Source organism: Ambystoma mexicanum, chromosome 6q (genome assembly GCF_040938575.1).
Source record: "Ambystoma mexicanum isolate Mex_15411 chromosome 6q, UKY_AmexF1_1, whole genome shotgun sequence".
NCBI classification, from domain to species: Eukaryota; Metazoa; Chordata; class Amphibia; order Caudata; family Ambystomatidae; genus Ambystoma; species Ambystoma mexicanum.
The window spans coordinates 863,225,840-863,247,281 of record NC_090937.1 but is presented as its reverse complement, the minus strand read 5'-3'; the positions used below and the strand labels follow the sequence as shown (position 1 = coordinate 863,247,281).

General features: G+C 47.0%; 1 protein-coding gene across 1 annotated transcript in view; it reads left to right on the top strand.

The window, feature by feature from the left end:
* Positions 1-21,442, top strand: part of SPOCK3 (SPARC (osteonectin), cwcv and kazal like domains proteoglycan 3) — a 1,387,609-nt gene that overhangs the window by 1,273,785 nt on the left and 92,382 nt on the right. The window contains exon 7 of the mRNA XM_069631385.1: positions 7,485-7,706. Coding sequence (XP_069487486.1) covers positions 7,485-7,706 — 222 coding nt within the window. The remainder of the gene's footprint in view (positions 1-7,484; positions 7,707-21,442) is intronic.

Sequence of the window (21,442 nt, the reverse complement as noted above, 5' to 3'; positions counted from 1 at the left end):
TGGGTCGTTCACTTATCGTAGAATGCAGGGGTGTGGAGATCAGGTCAGTGGTTTGGGCCATGGTTCTGGGTAGGCTGGGTGGGGGTTAGAGGCCTGCTGGCAGTTTGGCTGTGATGAATGGATACCACAAGGAGGCTGGTGTTGTCTCACAGCCTTACAGGCTGCATTCCTCTCAGTGCTACTAAATAATTGCAACAACGGAGGGACAAGAGGGTGCTTATCTGGGCCTAGTCGAGTCCTTCCTTGGAGCCAAAGTTATGCTGCACGGAAATGCAAGACAATGCATCTACCATAACTACAAAATGGCGTTCCTTTTCAAGTGCACACACTAGGTTTATGTATCTATCCTTCACACTATATTATTTCTGTGTTGAGTTTCATAGCACGGTTCTCTCCCCCTTGTACATTACACAACTTCATACGGAATTTACCTCAACTTAAAGTGACAAATTTCTGTCCCAACAGTTCTCCTGACTGGGAATGACAACTCTGGTGGTGGTTATCTTTCCCAGTATTTCTGGAATGAAAGGAATGTTAGATATTAATTAATAAAGAACTAAGCATTCACAAATGTATGACTATGTTATGAAACATTACATTGTTAAAGTATTCATGTAATCAGATGGTTGTGAGGCTATTGCACTATTAACTCAGGTACAAATTATTTAGTTATGAAATTGATACATTGTTTTATTCTTCCTTTTTTCCCCTTTTCTCCTTAAATGTATATAATATGAAATGTGTTATGATTGTAAATTAATTGTTGTATGAGTACTATTATATTCTTTTATAATATGAAATGATATTTAATAACCAAATCACACAATTAAAAATACATAAATAGATAATGGTGTTCCTTTGCATGCGCACACACTAGGTTTATGTATCTATCCTTCGCACTATATTATTTCTGTGTTGAGTTTCATAACACGGTTCACTCCCCCTTGTACATTACACAACTTCAGGTAGGATCTGCCTCACCTTAAAGTGCCTAAGGGGGTGGGATAGACTAATTTCCATCCAAACATTCCCCCCCTTTCGTTAGCTCTACACTAACAAATTCATCCCCATTTCTGCACTCGCTTTCCTCCCTTATTACATCCTCATAGGTGGATGTTGCCTTTATCAGCATGCAGGCCCTACACACATGTCTTCCGACTTCATCCTGCTTGTGCATATTCCTCAAGTGTACAGGTCATATAAATGCAACCCCCATACACTGTCATGTCAACCCATACCTATGTGTAATTTTTGGGTTCTGGGGGAGGGACAATGATTGTGTGATACAATCGGTCAACTACATCTTCCACGGGGAGAGGGACTATGTGATGAATGGGTTGATTAGTCTGCACTTCTACTTCCTTTGTATTATGGGGTACTTTTGGACCACCAATAGAGACCATCATCATTGCGCTATTAGGCACTAATTTGGCACAACATCGGAGACCCAACTGGCACTTGCAGAAGATGAGCAGAACAAACACGATGATGGGCACTAGCATTTTCACCAATGTTCCAAGCCAGGATGGGGCCCAACAAAACAGGAGTTAGAACCAATCTTCTACCTGGACGCCAGCTTCTTTTTTCATCTCCCCCCCCAGATCATGTACGGCAGCAATGACATGTGACAAGGTCCCATTTTCAGCATCTTTAGAAGGGACAAATGTGCAACAGGAACTCATGATCTTTTTGCAAACACTACCTTCCATTTCTGTCAGCAGATCTAGCACATACCGGTTCTGCATCATCATCAGTCTGATGGAGTGCAGCTCCACTCTTATGACGTTGAACTCCTGTTCGGTAACATTAGCCAACTGGATCAACTCCTAACAGATGATCTGGAGCCATTTGTCATTGGTTTGTGTTTGCACACCTCATAGCATTAAGGGTGCAAAAATGTCTCTGCTGATGTGAACAACTTGTATTCATCAGGTAGTTGTGTCTATAACTCTGCTCAGTCAGTCGATAGATAGTTTGAGGCCCTTCTTGTTCTCCCCAGCTGAGTGTACGGCTACCTCTCTAGAAGGATGTGAAAGTCTGGTGGTGGCAGCATATGCAGTGCTACTATTGCAGTGGGCACTGTGCTGTGGGTGTGTCATCGGCAGTGTCCCCACTTTTAGGTGATTTTCTGGGACTACTAACAAGGCCTAGTGCAGTGTAGCTAGTGAACAATATCCCCTCCATGAATCTTGGAGGTGCAAGCTCGCTTGATGGGCACACAGTAGTAGTCCATCAGCGCCGCTGTTCCCTTCTTGAGGTCTGGAATGAGCACTGTTCTGTTACATTGTTCGTTAGAGCCAACAAAGATAGTTCCTTGGCTGTAAAATAAAGTTAATTAGTCACTTCTTGGTGCACGTTCAATGGTTTCTCTATGGCAGCAATCCATGGCAGATAGGTGACATGCTCTAACCATGTCTGTGCGAAAGCCTGTTCCACGTGTGCCACATTTTTTTCTGGAAACCCTACAAATCCTTTAGCTTTACATGTAACTGTTGTTTCTTAACATTTGTTGTTCACATACTTCACCCTTTCAATTACCACGTAAGGTTGTTTTGGACAGTTGGTGTTGGTCCAACTAATTTCGCATTTCTGGGCGTCTGAAGCAACCAGTTCCAAATGGACATGGGGTGCCTGAAAATGCCTCTGATCCAACATAGCGCAAGATGAATTAGGTATTGTGCCTCTATAATTGGTAATAGAACCTGGTGCCCCAGATGCCTGCATAATTAAGGAGCACACACAGCAACTGCTATTAGTTCCTCACCTTCCCACTGCACCCATGTTGGAATACCAACTGTCCAAAACAACCTTACATGGTAATTGAAAGAGTGAAGTATGTGAACAACAAATGTTGTTTGTTTCATTGTGTCATTTGCTTCCAGGTCTAGGCCATGGTATGCATCATATTTGGGTTTTTGTGCTTGTCTTTTAATTCTGATATATTGTGATATATGGCTTTTGCTAACTTGCCTCTGCTTTCAGTAATGTTTACATCTTGCTTATATTACTCGAGAGGGTTTTGATATTTGGAAGTATGATTTTAGACATTCTGCTTGTGCACACAGTTTTGTGGGTGGTACTGTCATTGATGGGGTCATATTATAACTAGTTCTGGTTGTGTTTTCCTTTTCAGTTAAATTAAAGTGTTTGCTTTCATTCAAGTTCAGGTTTGGGGGCAATTCAGTTAAATTAAAGGTGTGCTTTCGTTCCAGTTGCCCAGGGCTCCCCCCTTATTTTAGATGGCCAGCCGAGATAAAATATGATCCCCAATATATCCACAATGAAACATTATAATTGTATACAAGATGGCTGTAAAATGAAGGCCGCAGTTATAGGTGCTACTAATAACGTTTCTATCACTAGACAAAGAACAGCTTGACAGTGAAGATTACATCGTTGTGGTATATGCAGTGGGAAAAGCTGGTAAGATAATGGGATGGGAGGGTATGGGTGGGGATTTAGGGTAACAGTGGATAAACTGGGCAGGGGTAAGGAGGAATGAAAGAGAGAGAGGGTGAGAGAGAGAGAGTTGTAATTATTTAGTAGTTGATGCTCTTAGCAGCAATGCATGTTTGGTTATCTCTTGTACATGCATTTATATAGTCAGCATGGAGCTACATGAACTGAGGTAGACTTGTTGTATTACTCTTGTGTTGTTGGTGTGGAATTGGGTGGGACCCTGCGAAAGTCTGATAGGTGTATCCAATATCAGAGCCCTTTCACCTTTACTACAAGAGGGGTGGAAAACACAACCTCGTAGGACCCATGGAACCCGGAATTATTCAATTTCCTGACAAAACCTCTGACATATACCAGTTCCGCTGCCTATAATGGTTGGGTGAGGGCTGGGTCAGATCGTGAATCAGCCATGTTTTGTGCATCCTATGGCTGTGGTGGTGCCATTTGTCATGACACACACCTAATTGCCCCTGTTAGATGTGTTCAGTACTGTTTGAATTCCTCTCCCAGGACTGCTGCTGCTCTATGAGCCTTTGATTCCCTGCTCAAAGGCGAGATGGGCATTTGCATGTGTCTACCTGTCACGATTTCTTGGGGGGAGAGGTTGTGGTCCTTACTGGACTGTGTGCGTAAATTGAACAGGGCCAGGGGTAGGCAATATATCCATTTCTTTTTCAGGGTGTTGCACAATTCGGAGAGCCTGCTTTTGAGTAGGCAGTTGATCCATTCCACCACTCCATTTGCTTGTGGGTGGTAAATCGAACACATGCAGTGCTTTATGCCCAATAGTGATGTGATCTCTTTGAAGAGTTCATTACATAAATGGGTGCCATTGTCGGATCTCAAAATGTCCCACACCCCCATTGTTGGAAAACCTCACATACGAGGCATGCACCAGCCTCAACCCACCTCGCGAATAGGTATACCACCACAATCAGGTATTGTGCCCCTTTGTATCTCTCCCCCCTGTTTGCATAATCAATATGCAATTAGTCGAGTGTGATGCTGTAATAGGGCAGAGGCTTGTGGCCCATTGTGCTCTTTTGTGTGAGTACCGCTGTCATGAGTGTGCCATTGGAGTGCGAAAAGATATAAAAATCCTGTGTGTAATCTGGGGGTGGCAAGGATGGGGGCTGCTGAGATCACTTCCTTTAACTCACTTGTTGAAACTCTCGACCATATGTCAGGTCCAGTCTATATTGATGTTCTCTTTTTGTGCCTCCTTGAGGCCCTGTAAGAGTGGCCTTGTGTATGCTGCATAATCAAGAATCCATGCCCTGCAGTAATTGTGTAACGATAAGAATGTCTGCTTGTCTTTCACTGTGAGTGACTTGGGAGTGATACACACTTGTGCTGCCCTGTTAGGGATTGTTCTTTTTCTGGCTGAAGAAATAAGCTGCCCTAGGTAAAGCACTTCTAGTTGGTAGTACTATCTGTGTTAGCAAAGCTGCACTTTGGCCTTGTCACATGTATTGGACAGTAGGCTTTTGATTTTGGGCTTTGTCATTCAAACACAGGGCCCATTTAATTTAATTTATCTTTTGTCTGAAGCCAAAATACGGTATCTTGATAGTTCAGAATGGCATGCTGGCCTTGACTCTGCCAACAGTGTGTTTTCATATGTCTGCACCATGTGTGCTTAACTCAGCCAGATGCAGATCATGTGTATCTTGGGGTTGAAGGTACCCTGAATTTGCTCAACACTCACATCCATGCTCCCCCTTTTCCATCTCCTCCTGTCATGCCCCTGCTTTTTGCTTTACCCACAAAAGACTCCAGGTTAACCTACTTTCTCTGATGTAATCTATTCATCTTGCCATCTCACCCCAGTAGTGCTTACCTCATCCACTCTCTCCAACTACTATCACACTCTGGTTCTCAAATGCCCAATATATTTTCAATAAAACCTGCCCTATCAACAATCAATTTAATTTTCAAAAACCCCTCAGTCAGCAGCATCACTGAGATGTGCAACACCTCTTTCTGTATCACTCTCCAACGCTGTTATGTTCTGCTCCTCTTATAGAAGATCTTATGACTTTCAATTACTCTCAAATTCCCTGTGCATAAAAGTATTCCCACCTACCGCTCTCACTTTCAACATATTCTATTGGGCTGAGGCCTTCCCAACTCCTTCTTCTCTGATCTGAGTCTCATCCTTTACTCTATTCCTGATGAAGCCCAACACTCAACAGTGATTTTAACCTCCCCAACTCTGCCGCATACCAACATGAACTCAAATCTCTCCACTCAGACCTGCCTCACAACGAAACACAAACTCAAGGCTGATTCCCTCTCCACTTACACAGATTATGTCAGGTCTTCGCTCTGCTCTCTTATTTCTCACTAAGCCTTTGCTATTGAACAGGCCTTCTCAGATTTCCACCTGTCTCTCTTTCCTGTTTAATATGCTGTTATATAGAGTATAATGTGCTGTACAACATGGATTACATGCACCAATAAAAAGCACACTACTTTATCTTGTTAACCCCATCTAGCCCCAAGCACACTCTTATCATTTCCCCTCCAATTATATGTTTTCTTGCAGCTTGCCTTACCCTTAAAACTATTCTTTCAATATTGTTTTAGCATAAATCTACCCAAACCAATTGAGACATCCAGAACAGCTGATAGAGACTTAATAGTTTTGTGGAACCCCCAAAATGACCCAGCTCTTGCATCAAGATTCAATAGTCTGATGCACACTTACACCACTTATAAAGTTCCCCGTGACCTATTAGAAATGTATTATTCAATTTGTACAATTTGAACATTTCACCATTACAGGCTCTGTAAGCTACCGTTAGAGGTGTATGCTTCCAACGATAATGTAGTCAAGGTGGCTGTCTAGCACTAGAGGAGGGCCCCTGAGATATTTGCATATTGTGTTTCTGAATTAGATAACCAGTGCATTTTTCTGAATCAACCAACTCAACATAGCACATGTGCATGTTTTGTTTTGTGTGAAACTTTGTTGAATCTTCTGACTTACTGGTCCTGGTACACTCCATGTACTTGAGTCTTAAACAGCTCCTCTCACTTCTATGTTGTTATAAAAATCATTCAAATTCATCCTCAGAGAACATTAAAATGGGATTGTTTATTTTAATTATTTGCATAAAACACGCATGGGGAACCCACATGAATATCAATTGCAGCAGTGAATCTCTGTAATAATTATTAGCAAATGAAGAGGGTTAGTGACCTCTCTCAGCCAATCAGAATGTTTAGAGTGCAGTCAATAACAACTGGTGATGAATGCATTCTGACATACTGTCATCTTCAGAAGCAGAAAGGGAAGCAACAATGCAATTTGCAGGGAACATTATATTTCAACAAGACACCCCCTTTTGGGGAGGACCATTTTTTTTTGCTGAAAAATACTATTTAACACGCGAACCAGAAAGCTAAAACATGGGAAAATGCGTTTCCTTTTTTGTAGAGAAATTGTCTACTTTTACATTACACCTAATGCATGCTCAGGGCAAATGTTTTCCAGCATAAGCAAGTTGCAATTAAAATGCTCACTTTATGAAGACAACCATGTTACTTAACTATTACAATATAAAACCACAATTTACTAACTCTGCTTACTTTGCTCACTCTTAAAGTAACATTTTTTGACTTCACAACCACAACTCCAAAGCATGTATTGCTACTACCACCATGTGCTAATAGCATTATAGACCTCTGGAGGGGTGATTTTCGGTTGGGATCATGACACTTACACAACTTAACTTTTTGGCAGGTCATTATCCTGCATATAGACCCCACCTCTGTATATAAGGCATTATTGTTGTTTGTTATATTCTACTGTCCTCCCTCGCTGGTTGCATGCAATGTGAACCTGTTTATACATTTTCCTCTTCTGAATCACACTTGTGAACATATAAAATCATTATTTTCTGCAATATGGACAAATTCATTTTTTTCCGAGCAAGAAGCCAATCAAGATGTGCTTTATAGTACATTAAAAGCCACAATTTCTTATGCTAAATGTTTATTCTTGTTTTCTTACTTCACAGGGTTTGACACCAGCATCTTGCCAATTTGCAAGGACTCGTTAGGCTGGATGTTTAACAGACTTGATACAAACTATGACCTGTTGCTGGACCAGTCAGAGCTTGGAAGCATTTACTTGGATAAGAACGAACTGTGCACCAAAGCCTTCTTCAATTCGTGTGACACCTACAAGGACACCTTAATATCCAACAATGAATGGTGCTATTGCTTCCAGAGACAGCAAGGTAAAGCATGCAGAATGAATGACAACAGGTGCCTAGAATGTATATTATTTGTTTTTGAAATAGGGTAGCAACTAATGAACAGAGGCTAACACCTGCATTGCAGGCAATGTACTCTGCAATATTAAAACATTGACATGTTTTTTTTTGTTTTCTTTTAATATTGAAGGGTGTTTTGGTAACACTGACACTGGAGTGCATCATGATGTTTAATCCCGACAGACCCACGTCTCTTATGTACATCTTACAAACTTCACAAAACACCACTGCAAGATCATGTAACATTTTCACTGGTGCTAGCTTTACGCACCAGTTTTGGTTTTTGCATAATATGGAATGGAACCAACACATTTTATCACACTCCACATTACATAAGGGCGTTTGCAAAAGAGTGAAATAGTTTTACCCACTTATTTCTGACAGCATCGTTGGCAGAAGAGCAAATAGGTTGTATTCCATATTTGCTAAGACACTGCTACATACAATTTTGAGCCAAGGAAATAAGCCTCAGGGAACAAGCTGACTTGTCATGTTTTCCTGTTCATCCTGTAGAGGGGATGTGGGGGGAGGTTGATACATTGAGTACCATTACATTTGTTAATTATTACACCTAAAGTCAATATTAATAAGAATTGTCCAGCTAATAGCCTTTGTCTCATTTGGCTTACCTGTGGAAATGTCAAACTGAATAATTTGGTGGAATTGTCTGCACCAGTTTAGCAAAGTATTTGTTATGATATTGATGCTATTGAATATGAGATCTTTGATGATATGAAAATAACAACATTTAGTACTGCAGGTACTGTGAGATATAGCATAACAAAACCCCTGTAAGTCAGTTAAAACTAAATAATTACACTAAAGTTGAAACAGTGAGGTTTAGGTGATGGTTTAACTCAGCAAAGCACTTGGAATTCAACATGTGTTAGAAGTTGTACCACCTTAACACTCTTCTATGTTTTGGGTTACAATAGGTTGTCAGTGCAGAGAAAATGTATGTAGTTGTGTATTAAACTTGCAATCTTATAACTTGTATAGAAAACTGGAATTTTTCCAAGCCCTGAGGAAAAGAAAAGACTTGATTTACTGAAGGCATATTTATTCTTTGCTATCATCAACTAAGAGCCCGATTCATGGAATTAGTTGCATTTAAAATCTGGGATTTGCACGCCATTCTACACGCAAATCCCTGTTCGTCGATTCATGGAATCAACAGCACAGGACTTTTACTGGATGTATGCAGAGTTTGTGCAGGCTCGGCACGTCTCTGCAACCCGTCGAGCGCCTTGCATGATACACCACGCAGAGTGTGGCTTGCACAGAGGGTTTGGAAGGGGTGGAACATAGAAATTGGGGAAGAAAATGCAAAAAAGTGGGCATTCCGAGGACGGTCCATAGGCAATCCCTTGCACGCCCACCATTGCTCCAAATTACACGTATTCATGGAACTACCTGCGCTTCCTCTTGGGATAGTAATGGGCATGCAAATCCCTCCGTCTCTATGCCACCCAACGACAGGCGTAAATATACTTGCATGTAAGAATCGCAGCACGGAGGTGGGTTTACATTTTGGATAAAGGGCTGAGTGTACACAACCGGGGTTCCGATCTAACTTAGTGGTGTGCTTACGGAGTGTAGAGGGGTGCACAAATGGTTTACAGGGGTATGCACGCAGGTTTTCCAAGTTTTTACAGAGTTATGATTTTTCATATGCATGTTGTCAGGGTGCGGGCAACCGTTATGGGGGGCGCTGTGTAGGGTCCCGAGATGCAGGCCTGCTTGCGGGGGACCCCACACATTGTTTGAAGAGTGCATGTATTTGTGCCCAGGGGAGCACGCAAAGGTAGCTGTCTGGCTTTGCATGGGGGCGTGTCAGGGACGTTATAGGAGCGACTTGCGTATACGTTTATTTTGCGCAATGAATTCCATGAATACGCAGAGTTAACATTTTTTATTCTGCGCGCAGGCTCGCACAGTGTCCTTCTTGGCATGTGGCCATTGAGGTATTTCTGCACACATTTCCATTAATAGGGCCATAAATGTCTAGCTGTAGAATCCTTTTGAAATGTCTTAAAATAAAATACATTCATTTTCCATATGGACATTAATGTACGGTGTGATGTTTTCAGTGTGCTCTAGTTTCCAGTCACAGGGGATGTGATGGGGATGTGCACGAGGGACAGGAATTCACCACTTGGACTGTGATGCAAAAATGGGAGAGTGTGTTGGACAATGTGTGGCTTAGATGCGACGTGGGAAGTGGGAGACTTTGATGGGAATGAGGGAGATGGGGGAAAATAAGGGATTGCAACAAGAATGGAGGAGGTAGGGTAATGAAGGAAATGAGGGACTGTTCTGGGATTTAAGCAAAGGGGACTAATCCGAAGCTTTGACACGGTAGAGGGAATCTATCAACAGACAGCAATACATGCAGTGTTCCAATCAGAATCACACACATACCTTTAACCCGTATGCACATAGAAATGATGCAGATTTAAACATAACATAAAATGGTAACTCACCAAAAACATTCAAGTATATATATCATCTCTCCATAGATTTCCGCTAACACTAGTGGCTTTAATTTAAGGAAGAGGAAGAGGAACAATGTATCCCTAAAACGTCTTTTCATTATATTGGTATCCTATTATCTAGATACCTAGCTTGATTGGGCTTTGCAATGGTATGTGAGGAAATTATTTGGTAAAATAGCTTTCCCATAGTGTGATAAAGCACTTCCCCATGTTTACTGTTAAGGAGATTTATTTCCTTAGTCCTCTGGTGAGGAGCGTGGAACCATCTATCCCAAGGGTATGACAGGTTACAACCACAAAAAGACCACAATTGCTCTACGGGGTAAGAACTTAATATGCATTGGTATTCTGAAAATATACACTATTTATTACAGAGCTGCACACTAAGTACATATGAATGCCTTTTTACAAATGAATACATAAATAAATAAATAAATACATATAAGATCAAATATGTACATTGGAGTAGAGCATTGCAAGCAGCAGAACTCAGTAAATAGCCAAACATTAAAAGGGCCTCAGTGCTGACTTTTCCAACTCCTAAAGCTAAATGTAAGGCCTATACAGTGAGGCAATGCCTATACATTCTATGGCAAAGGGACAGGGAAGAAACAGGCATCAGTAAAAAGCATTAGAATAAAAAGGAGAATAATCCATATGCCCAGGAGGATGAACCATGAGGAATAAGCAGCCGTGCCATAAAAGCACCTGGACGATACAGCAATTGAACAAAGGGGAACCTCTCAGCACAATGTGGGAACAGGGCAGCCTGGCAGAAAATAACTGTCCCACATAGTGGCATTGGTTAGAGGTGACCCAGGATTGCCCATGGCGGAGATGAGGTGAAGCGGTAGCAAACCTGCACTCACTTACAGATATATGTAGGCTGAAGAGCAAATGAAAGTGTACCCACTAGCATGAGGGCCTGCAACTCTACCTCTCTGCCATGAACTCTCTCAATGTCACTCTTGATAGAGCACAAAGCAAATTCTACATAACTCTCATTGGCCCTCATTACGACCCTGGCGGAAAGTGACTGACCGGACCGCCACAGCGTAAATAGCGTTTCCGCCATTGCACGAAGGAGCAAAGTGCGGCCCATTCCGACCCATCGGGCACGAGCACCACGGCATGGCGGAAGTGCAAAGTCCGCGATGGCGGAAATGAACCCAAAACGGCCCACACCGCCGCCGTACGGCGCCCTAGGTGCAATACCGCCACCCATCACAGCGGACACCGCAGTGTGCGCCTACCGGAAAGTACGGTGACCGGAAATATACGGAAACGGAAGTTAAAACATGGGCCCGGAACGGGAAACATCCCGCCGTACACCTATAAAACCACTAAAACCACACAACCACTAAAATCACTACCCTGAGACACACCCCAACCCGTCATCCACCCTAGCGAAACCAAGAAAAATGGGAAAAGTAGCGAAGAAAGCGTGCGACCGCAAGCGGCAGGTCCACTTCTCCCGTGAGGAACTCACCGTGCTAACAGAGACCCTCCAGGAGAATGCTGCCGTCGTCTTCTGCACGCAAATGACCAGGACGGCACTTGCAAACAAGAAGGCCATATGGGCTCTGGTGGCACAGCGGGTAAGTGCGGTGGGGACCGCACCCCGCACCCCACAGCAATGCCGTAAGCGATGGGACGACCTGCGGATACGCGTCCGCAGCATACTCTCTGCCAACCGCAACATTGCCACAGCCACCGGGGGAGGTCCTGAATCACCCATCAAGTTGACCCCCTGGGAAGAAATCTGTGCCTCCACCATCGGAATGGAGAGCATAGAGGGAGTCGGAGGGATGGAGAAAGGAGTGCAGACATCCGAAGATTCAGATAGGTGGGCCAAATAAAACAATGCCAAATCCACAAAGTCCATCCATGTGAAGTACCATGCGTCCACATAGTGCAACAGAAAATCATGTCCAGGAGAACGGCCACACACATCGGCCTGATAGCGCACGTTAAAACCCACAATAAATACATAAATAATTAAAAACCCCTAAAACACGCACTACACGTGCAGCAGGCACACCCTAACTGCAGGCTGCCAAACAACTGCACCCTCACTCCACACACAAATGAAAGCACCTCCAAGGCCCCGACCCAAATCACCCTCAGGTACCACTCCAATGCATGTGATACAATGCCATTCCAATTCCCACAGACCCATCAATAACCCTCGCCCTCCTTTACTCCACCACAGGGTCCGATCCAAACGACGAGCTTCAGGACACCCCTACCAGCACACCTGCAAAGAGGGCCAAGACCAACGGCCAAAGACCCTCCACCTCAGCTGCACGCATCAAGACACGGCAGCAGCACAAATCAGGTGGCAGCACAGAGGAGGGAACATCAACAGGCACCCCAGCAGCCAGCATGCCCACAACACCACCACCACAGGTCCCCCCAACGGATGCCACAGAAGGCACTGCCTCCGGTGGCAGCAGCACCATAGGTGACACCCCATTGATGGCAGCATGCTCCGACACAGAAGACGGGGATGTCGAAGTCAGATCCATCCATGACCTGTCCCAATCCCCCTGTCTGTCCCATCCCGTACAACATGACGACGACTGGCCATCCCCCACAAGCCCTGTGGCAGGGCAACATGAGGACAACAGCCCCTCTGTGACACCACCGCAAATGGCCATGGCCCAGCAGAGGCAACAGTCCCTCGACCAGTTAATCGTGCAACAGCAGCAACTGGCCACGCTCCTCAAGGACCATGCCGATGAATGTGGGGGCACTAAGGCAGACATAGAAACATCAACTGAGACACTTAGGGCAGAAATGGAGAGAGGTACAGAGACACTAAGGGCACAAATGGAGAGAAGCACCGAGAGCCTGAGGGGGGAACTGCATGCGACGTCCAAGGACGTATGTGCCGAACTTGCCACAGTGCGCCGTGTGCTCACTGAGCTCTCGCAAACCCTTAGGGACATGCATGGACGTGAGCAGGCAGAGACATCATCCGTTGCAAGTTCCGTCCAGGGCAGTCCCCAGCTTAGATCTGGGAGGAACCTGCGCTCCACAGGCAGGGGTGCCCCTGATACCCGCAGAGGGGGCTTGCAATAGCGACTGCCCACTGACAATGAGCATCTTTGGACACTGGTGTTCGGGGGGGAGGTAGGAGGGTGGAGGGGGTGTGTTGGGCTCACTTGGGTGGCGGGTCGATAGGGTGTACAACATGATATCACATATGCCATAAAAAGTGCACGATCAACCAATGAGATGTGTGGACATTGATCTTTGTGTACTAGGCCATCATAGGCGTACAGTCCATATTGTGCATGTCCCAGACACACACAGTGCCACGAGTCCCGTGTCCATGTATCAGCCACCAGGCGTGAGTGCTAGAAGCATACATCAATGAGATGCTGACGAATGTCACGGCCCTCCGGTGCCTCGCAGACTCCTTGATGTGCTGCCACATCCCCACCCTCATCATGACCATCATCAGGTGCTTGCAGTTCTGCGTCAGGGGGCATGGGCACATTTCTACGTACGCACATGTTGTGGAGCATGACACATGCCATCACCATCTTTGCAACCTTCTCATGGCGGTACAGGAGTGCCCCGCCAGACCTGCTGAGGCAGCGGAAACGACCCTTCAGTAGGCCGAATGCCTGTTCAATGACTACACAGGTACGTGAGTGGGCATGGTTGTAGTCCTCCTCATGCTGGTCCCGTGGGTTCCGGACTGGTGTGAGGAGCCATCTCTTCAGTGGATATCCAGCATAACCTGTATGTGGACGAGAAACGTATGATGTGGAATGCCATTGCTACGTACCCACACCCCCCCCCCCTTCCTGCCAGGTCATTGCCGAATCACATACCCCACATTATCATGCATGTAATGAGACTCACCGAGTAGCCAGGATCTGTTCCCTGCGTGTCGCTCCATGTAGCGTGGTATTGTAGAGTTCCTCAAGACCATAGAATCATGGGTTGATCCAGGGAATCGGGCACAACAATGTGTAATGATCCTGTTGGAGTCACACACCATTTGTACATTCAGAGAATGAAATTGTTTTCGGTTGCGGTACTGGGCCTCCATGGCATGTGGGACGACCAATTCCACATGGGTGCAGTCGATGGCACCAATGCAACCCGGTATGCCGGCAAGTGCATGGAATCCCACTTTTGTGTTGATAATTTCCTGCTCCGAGCGTGGTAGAGAGATGTAGTCGTCTGCGTGCTGCAGGAGGGCATCTAGCACTTGCAATAGTGTCCGTGAGAACAGTGGCCGAGAAATGCCATGCAACTGTCCGACTGTGTGCTGGTAGGTGCCTGTGGCCAGGAAGTGGAGTACAGACACCACCTTCAGTAGGGGTGGGATGGCGGTTGGGCTATCTATCATGCTGACAAGGTCAGCCTGTGTCATGTCCACAATGGCGGCTATGGTGTCCCGGTCCAGACGGTAGAGGGTGTGGATCTGCTCATCAGTGAGGTTGAACGGATGTGCTCGGAGGCGTGGGATTGCGGGCTGCCTGCGTGGTGGTAGTGGCTGTGCTGGCGGCCCTTGCTGGCCCTGCCTTGGCCTCCTCCTCCTCCTGCGTCTCCTCCGTGCGGCCGGTTGTAGTTGGTGTTCGTCTTCTTCTTGGAGTTGGAGTACTTGCAGTGCTATCAGGTCCCCCAGGGCCAACATCGCGAGTCCTGCCGGTAGCATTTCGGTGTGGTTGTGGGAGGAGACTGGCTGTGCAATTTATGTGTTTTCAGGCTGAATGGCCTCCACCTGTGGTGATTCATTCCACCTGTGCAAACTGCTCTCCCCTTTGGCCGAGCACGTCCCGCGCACAACGCTGCAATTCGTGGAATGGCATCTTGCTATTGCAATCATGTATTTGTACCCGATGGCCGTGTAACATTGGTTGATATGTTCATTCTGCTGTGGTCCCATTGTTTCACATACTATCTGTGCAGTCGCGAACAGAGTTGTGAAGGGTCAGTGGAACGTAGTACTCGAGTAACGGTGGGCCCTCATTCATCACTGTACCGAGTTGCAACGACGGGCGGGGCGTCCCATTCGTGGGTGAAGGCAGTTGCCATTTTCACACACAGCCGCACTCGATGGATTAATTAGTGTTTTCAAACGGCCACAGATGCCTCTTCGACGTGATGTTGCAAATGAGGAATTCGAAGGGCGGCGCTTTCGGTTTTCAGCTAGCGGCGAGGAGATGCCCACAGGTCTGACTGCAAATATAACGTTCTATTGTACAATGTCCTTGGGACAGGGGCCATGGCGAGTATGCAATGATTGATATGAATAGTATGGGATGCGCAATAGCGTAGTGGACGATAAGGCAGGACGTTCCCAAATACATGTTACTTCACTACACTGGAATTACGGGCTGGGGCACTGTGGATTTTGCAGGCTGCATAACGCACAGACTCAATGGATACTTCTAATGTTATGTGAGTAAATATTCAGGCGTTTTAATCCCGGGATGAGGGAATGATGAATGGATGCATGGGCAGGTGATTTGATACAGAGTTTGCCATGTACAGGGCTTCTTGGGATCTATCCGCCTCCCCTACGCTATGTGATGCAGGGCTGCCATAGTGGGACCATCGTCTATCTGGCCTTGTTGAGCCCTCCCTGTCTCGACGCGCCCTCAGACACTTGTGTCCATGCACGTTACCAATCCCATCAGATGGATTCTGTTTTCACAGGCGCATGCACAGGTACACTCGTTTGTGATGGTGTTTACACCTCGATATAGATAGTTATGAGTCGCAAGTGGTTTTTGGGTGGTGATGGACCTTTGGAGTGGGCTAGCATGCATGTGGCTGTGGATTTAGTGTGATCATTGCAGTGAGTTGTTGGAATGTAGTACTGATGGCCATTCTGTTCTTTTTCTTTTCTTTTGGTTGACAGGTATCTCCTCCCCTTTTGCCACTGCCATCTGTATGCCACTCCTGCAGATGGGTTTTACTCCCGACACCTGCTGCTTCGTGTTAATCAGTGGAGCAGCATTACGATCTTATGGGACGATCGCCAATGGGCCACATGCCCTTACGCAGTACTGGTGGCTCCGATCAACATTTCGGCCTTTCAGCTGGACTAGTGCCTCCCCATTGGGACGGCCCTGCGGTTCTGTGCGCTTCCATGTTGCCTTTTCGTACGTGAATGTGGCTCTGTGTACCATGAGGGAACAGGGCATCACACAAGTAGTGGCTGGTCATTTCTTGCGGATGCAGCCCACAATGGTGAAATGTGTTTTGGAGTTCATGGCCTGATGGCTGTATGGGCTTGGTGATTTTGATGTGCATTAAATTTCTATTCTGATTTGGCCCGTGTAGCGTTCTTCTTTGCAAGTGATGTGGCATATGCCTATTTGGGGGGCGATGTATTGTGAGGAGATCTGCACTGGGTTCCAGCTTCGGAGTTTAGTTGCGTGGTACTGTACTGGGCGCGTTTGCCTACGAAGCCCGTGAGGTCAGGGATGGGGGCTGCCAATATGACAGTTTGAATGTTGTCATGCTCAGGGGGGGGGATTGGGTTTTGTGTAACAGATGCCGGTCAGCCAGGTGGACTGGTGGAATGTTGTGATTTTCGGAATATTGCTGGTCACAGGTGCCTGTGTTTGCGTGCGTTTCTTGGTGGGAGACTGAGGTCATGTCCATTGGTATAGCTTCTGTATTCGTGCCATCTGTGCCCTGCAGCTCCCATTGGCCCCTGTTGTGTTTCTATTGTTCGTTGGCATGCATGGGTGACTTGTACATTTCACTGGTTGCATTGTGGCTTCGTTGCACCTACGGGGAGTTGTACTTTGTGGGCAGGGAGCGGTGTACGGGCACTCAGTGGGGCCGTTTACGGTTGATTTGCGATGCCGTACTTCTCACCATGGCGGAATGGTGCATTCCGCCATGCTTGATGGCGTTAGGTACATGTCCGCTAGGGTCGGAATTGGCGTACCGTTGCGCCATGGTGGTGTTTACGGTTTGGCATGGCGCGCGCGCGCGCGTGCTTGGTGCAGTTAGCGTTGGCGTTCACTACGGTGTCGCTAATGGCATCGTACTTTGCGGTGACGGGTCATAGTCGCACCGAGCGCTATTCGATGGCGGTATTGCATTTCCGCCATCGTTTTCCGAATTCCGCCAGGGTCGTAATGAGGGCCATTGTCTTTCAATCAACCATCCTCACTGGCTAAAGGGCACCCTAAACACACTCTGCATTCCTTTTAATTCAATGACTATCAACTCCACGCTCAGAGCTAATGACCTAGCTGAAAACTCTGTTGCAAACATTTCCAAAATTGGAGACAATCTCCTGAACTTCCTCACACTCTCTCCTCCTACACTGCCTCCCACTTTAGACACATTAATACTGGCAAAGTCTTACCTCTAGTGATGAAGGCTAACCCCTCTTGTGCCCCATCAGACCGTCTCGGTCCTCAGCTAGTCAAATCTATTGACCCTTTAGTTGCTTCTCACCTCACTAAACTCTTCAACCTGTCCTCCGACACCGCTAGCTTTCCGTCTGTTTTCAAAACAGCCACGGTCATCCCTCTCCTAAAAATGCAAGCGGCTGAACCAAACATATTTCCAACAATGGTTACAGTTCCACAATCGAGTGACCAACGAAAGCAGCATCCACCGGAATCCCAGCTGATGCAGGAATGAAAAGGAGAAATCCATGTACCATTAGTCCCTGTCCAATATATTTTGAGAATTAATCTCAAACTGTATTAGTATTAGCCTCTGATCTATACAAGAAACCCCAAATTAACATAGAGAATATCAATTACTTGTAGGAACTGTTTACAAGACCAGAATCTCACAAGATTATATATAAATATATATAATATATAATAAATATATATATATATATATATATATACAAAAAACTCTTTGAGGAAATCAACAACTGAAAAATGTATGTTCAATGAAGAAATCTACTTTAAACAACCATGTGACAGTGTGACTAAATCTATGAGGATCATTCTCAAACCAGTAAGTAAAACCAACAGGTTACTTTCTTTTTCTAATTAAGGCAATAAGCGGTTTACTTTAACGGGGTAATTCATGGAATAAATGTGTGCCGAAAAGTGGAGCGCAAGTGTGAAAAATGCAGAGCATGCGTGCAAAAGCCGTGCACGTAGACGTTCGTCGATTCATGGAATGCAGTGCGCGTGTAAACTCTGGGATGTGCGCCAAATCCGTGGGTGGCACACACAGGTGCACACGTCACCAAATGCCGTGCGCAATGCGCACTGGGAAAGCGCACAACATGTAGTGCATACAACAAAAATGGGTGGAACACGGGTCGTACGATGCGGAATGGGGAATAACGCGTGAAAATGTGGGTGTAACGGGGAAGTACGGGAGGTAAATGCTCGCAACGCCCACACGTGCGCTAACAACACGTATTCATGTAATCCAACAGGGGAAATCCGTGCGCCAAAAAATATGCGCACAGGCCTAAACACGTCTGCCACACGAAGGCAGGTGGTAGCGACCCTTCGCATAACAAAAGTGTGCGCAAACAACAAACACGTACATACAGCTACGATGAATGTCCCATTCTGTGGCCCCCTAGGAGAAATGACATGTCACGCAACACAGGCATCCCATAAAAGCAAGAAAAGGTGATAAGCGACCCCTGTAGCCCACGTGCGTGTTAAAAAACACATGCAGTACACTGTGGCAGCCAGGAATCCCAAAAATACGTACGTGATCAACACGCAGGCTAGTATGGGTGGGAAAAAAGGGGTATGCGACAAATAGGGTCACCCGCAGTGGGAAAAATAGCGTGTGCGACTCACCGTCTGCCTTGTGTGTAGAAGAAGAACACGTAGCCAACACCCACCCGTTGTGAAGTATTTGCGTGTGAACCACAACGCCTTAAAACACACACACCGCTTTCCACGAAAAGCAAGTACAGAGCGATGCAAACCCACGTGGGACCCTCAACCCATTGCAGGGAAATGCCCATGCATGTATGTCACATACGCGCTTACGCGCTAAGGCCTGTTCCTCGAATTACACGCTGACATGCAGTTTTTTCACGTGCTAAATCACTCCATATCAAGCTGGCCACGCAACAACACACATAAGACCACGCTCCTGCCCAGAAAGCCGATTTACTGCCCCCAGAGCCCTGAGCAGCCTCCCACAAGCCAACTGCTGCTGCCTGCCTGCCTGCTGCCACCGTGCCCTGCCATTTGATGCCTGCGCATCTGCCATCTGCAGGAGTCCAGTTGCTGTGATCACCCCTGCTGGAACAGAAGACTCCCCGCAGGTGTTCCATCACTCAACAGCCCAGCCCCAGGACCCAGTTGCCCACCCACACCTGCCTTGGGGGTCGCCATGTCAGGGCAAACACCATCAGAGACCACTGGTGACCCCCAGCCAGAGAGGCAGAGGGCTACCAGCTTCAGTGACAAGGAAGTTGGTATCCTGGTGGAGCAAGTTCTGGGGCATTATGATGCCCTCTGCACACCATCGCGTGCCGACAAGGAAGGAAGGGAGAGGATCTGGGAGTACATAGTGGGTGCCATCAACACGGAGTGGGTGGCAGCTCGCGACATCAAACACGTCCGGAAGCACTGGGAGGACTACAGATCCAGGACCCTCAAGAAGGCCCGGTGTCTCGTGGAGGCAGCGGATGCAGTGGGGCACTGGCCCATCTTACCACCCAGCAGATGAGGGTCCTGGAGCGCATTCACCCAGTGCTTCACCACCAGATCCTCAGGATGCAGGCCCGTCTGGAGTCGAGCGGTAAGTGGCCATGCATTCACGTCTGAAACAGTGCATGTTGAAGCGTGGTGGTAGTTAGCTTCTCGGCTGCATGTGTGACATGGGTCATGTATGGATGTTTGTGTGCAGGGAAATGATGGTGCTTCATGCGAGTCTAGTCAGGCGTGACTCACATGGATGGTGTATGTGTTACAACGGATCATGCTGAGCAGCACGCGGAATGCACACATGTATGCATGACTGTGGCTGTACCTTGAAATGTTTGTGGTGTGATAGATGTGTGCTGCTGTCATGGACATGCATGATGTACATGTCCGTGTGTCAGAGTAGTGTGTGCACCATGGATACATGACACATGTCCGTGATGATGTGTTGAATCACTGATACAGCCTACTCATCCTTGTATCCACTGTGTCTGTGGGTATACAGAGCCAGATGCATGACCCTCCGGCGATGCGTGTGCATATGATCAGTATGTCCCATGATGCATGTGAGTTGCAGCCCACCATTGGATGCATGTACAGTGCGGTGGACATGGATGCAAGTTTTTGTTTGCTGTGCCATGCTGGTTCCTGCATGTGTGTTGCCTGCCCTGACCCATGTGTTGTTGGGAGACATGATGGAAATGACATTTGACAGTGCCACTCATTTTCTATTGCTTCCTGTCTAGGGGACTATTTTACAGTACCCTGATGCTTCTGTTCTATGTCTCCCTCTACACAGCGGCGAGTGAAGAAGAGGGTGGAGAAGGCGCTGTGGAGCAAAGCGGCGGGGATGCCTCCACCGGCCAGCGACGCAAGACCCAGTCACCCTCCCAGGAATTACCATCATCCGGAAGCGAGGGGACTGGTGCCGTGTCTGCCACTACGGCTGCAGTGGAAGGGGTGGGTGAGCCCCCACAGGGGCTTGTGGCGGCGGAAGACGGTGTGGAGCCATCCAGGTTGTGGTTTGCACAGAGGAGGAGGAGGTCGATACTGAGCTACACATGGGGCCTGGTGGTACCACTGGTGCAAGTGGTGCAGTCCAGGGGCAGGGGCAGGAGGCAGCACAGGTCGCTGTGGAGGGGCCTGTGCATGTCACTGTCCCTGACACTGTGACTGCACCACCATGCACCAGCAGGGAAGCCCCATCCCAGGCCCGTCCGCAGGTAGCGGGGAGGTCCACGTTATCTGGCACTCCTCTACCTGCAGACGAGGGGAACCGTGACTGTATGGAGACCGTCCTGATTGGTGTCGCGTTGCGCACGCATGACATTCGTGATGACGTGCATGCTTCCTGGGTGGAGCACGCACGTCATCATGAAGAGCTGCGTGCCAATGTGGGCCAGTTGGGAAGGGCCATGGTCGGGGGTTTCCTACATGTGTCGGCTACTCTGGCGGCCCTCTCCTCCTCTGTGCAGACTATGCGCCAGTCGTTCTCCATGCCGTCTTCTGTCCCAGATGCCACCAGGGCCCCCTGTGGAACTGCCCCGACCAACGCAGCCAGCTCAGTGGA